General features: G+C 44.6%; 1 protein-coding gene across 1 annotated transcript in view; it reads right to left on the bottom strand.

Annotated features, from left to right (window-relative positions):
• Positions 1–1,652, bottom strand: part of ninl (ninein like) — a 17,700-nt gene that overhangs the window by 11,787 nt on the left and 4,261 nt on the right. The window contains exons 5-6 of the mRNA XM_015377532.1: positions 721–844; positions 526–651 (exon numbers count right to left, since the gene is read on the bottom strand). Of these exons, the coding sequence (XP_015233018.1) occupies positions 526–651; positions 721–844 (250 nt within the window). The remainder of the gene's footprint in view (positions 1–525; positions 652–720; positions 845–1,652) is intronic.

Genomic DNA, 1,652 nt, shown 5'->3' with positions numbered 1-1,652 from the left:
GGTCCAAGTAGAAGCAGAACTAGGGTCCGATCAGAACCAGAACCAGGATCTGTTTAAACCAGAACCAAGGTCCAAGTAGAAGCAGAACTAGGGTCCGATCAGAACCAGAACCAGGATCTGTTTAAACCAGGACCAAGGTCCAAGTAGAAGCAGAACTAGGGTCCGATCAGAACCAGAACCAAGGTCCCATTAAACCAGAACCAGGATCTGTTTAAACCAGAACCAAGGTCTGATTAGAACCAGAACCATGGTCCCATTAGAACCAGAACCATGGTCTGTTTAAAACCAGAACCAAGGTCCGATTAGAACCAGAACCATGGGCTGTTTAAAACCAGAACCAAGGCAGGGTTCTAATGTTGGTGCAGCTGTAACAGATGGGACTGAGACAGAACCTGTACTGGTTCTGATGGATCAGGATCAGCTGTCCTGTTCTGACTGACAGATTAAAGGCCTGCTGCTATTGGCTCACAGATCAGAAGGCGGTGTTTCCTCTGACCAATGAGGCGGCTGCAGTAGGTGTTTTACCTTAGCTGATCTCAGAGGGGTGGAGCTTAACGTGGGGGCGGAGCTCCACAGACCCTGACGGAACCTTTGGACCCCGGCCTGGCCGTCCAGGTGGCCATCCAGCCTCCTGAGCAGAACATCCACATCCTGCAGACAGAGTGGGACCATCAGAACCGTCTGACAGCAGCTCCAGAACCGGTTCTGAACCCGGTTTACCTGCAGAGCCAGTGGATCACACACGGCGGTCTGAACACCTGGACCTGCTCCTCCGTCCTCCTGCTGATCTGCTGCAGAGAAAACGTCACAGAAATGGACCCATGCTGCTGACTGCCGTTGCCATGGTTACACGGATTCAGGGCTCCGCTTCACGAAGCAGGTTTACCAAAAACTTTTCTCTTTCACATAGAGTTTCCTCAACCTGGTTCTGTTGCCATAGTAACATCCTCCCAGAGCTAACCTGGTCAGCAGCAGGTTTCCTTCAGTAAACTCAGTCTCCTTCCAGCCAATCACACCGTTTTATTTCCTCATTTAATCAGATTTATGTTGTAGTTTTGTGCAACACAAAAAAACACTTATTAAAGAATGATCGGCATTAATTCACAGAGAATTAAATATTTATAGGGAGAGGATTCTACAACTCAGTGACAGGAGAGGAGATTACTGGATTTTGTTTTGTTTAATATGAGCGAGATGCAGATTATTTCATTTTTATTTAGTTATATTTACAGAACATGAAGAACTACTGAGATTATTTTCAGATTACACACAAATAGATTCTTTAATTTCACATGGGGGGGATTTACTGGATGATAGCAACCTACTGAGCCTACTGGCCCAATCTGAAGCCATTCTATGGGACTGATAGCCGCTAATAACGTCCATTTATTGGGACGATAACATCGGAAACGCTACAGCAAACAGCCACTGATTTACTGAGTAAAAGAGACTGAATCAACATGAGGAGGAACCCATGAGATGATGAACAGGTTCTATTTATTAGAATAACGTCTTTATTCTTCATCTTCACCTGCTGACAGAAGATTTCACCTAAATACAGGTGCTGGTCATAAAATTAGAATATCATGAAAAAGTAGATTGATTTCAGTAATTCCATTTAAAAAGTGAAACTTGTATATTATATTCATACA

Source organism: Cyprinodon variegatus, unplaced genomic scaffold (assembly GCF_000732505.1).
Source record: "Cyprinodon variegatus isolate N-32 unplaced genomic scaffold, C_variegatus-1.0 Scaffold156, whole genome shotgun sequence".
Classification (NCBI taxonomy): domain Eukaryota; kingdom Metazoa; phylum Chordata; class Actinopteri; order Cyprinodontiformes; family Cyprinodontidae; genus Cyprinodon; species Cyprinodon variegatus.
Note: the sequence above shows the minus strand (reverse complement) of the source record. Positions and strands in the feature narration are given on the sequence as shown.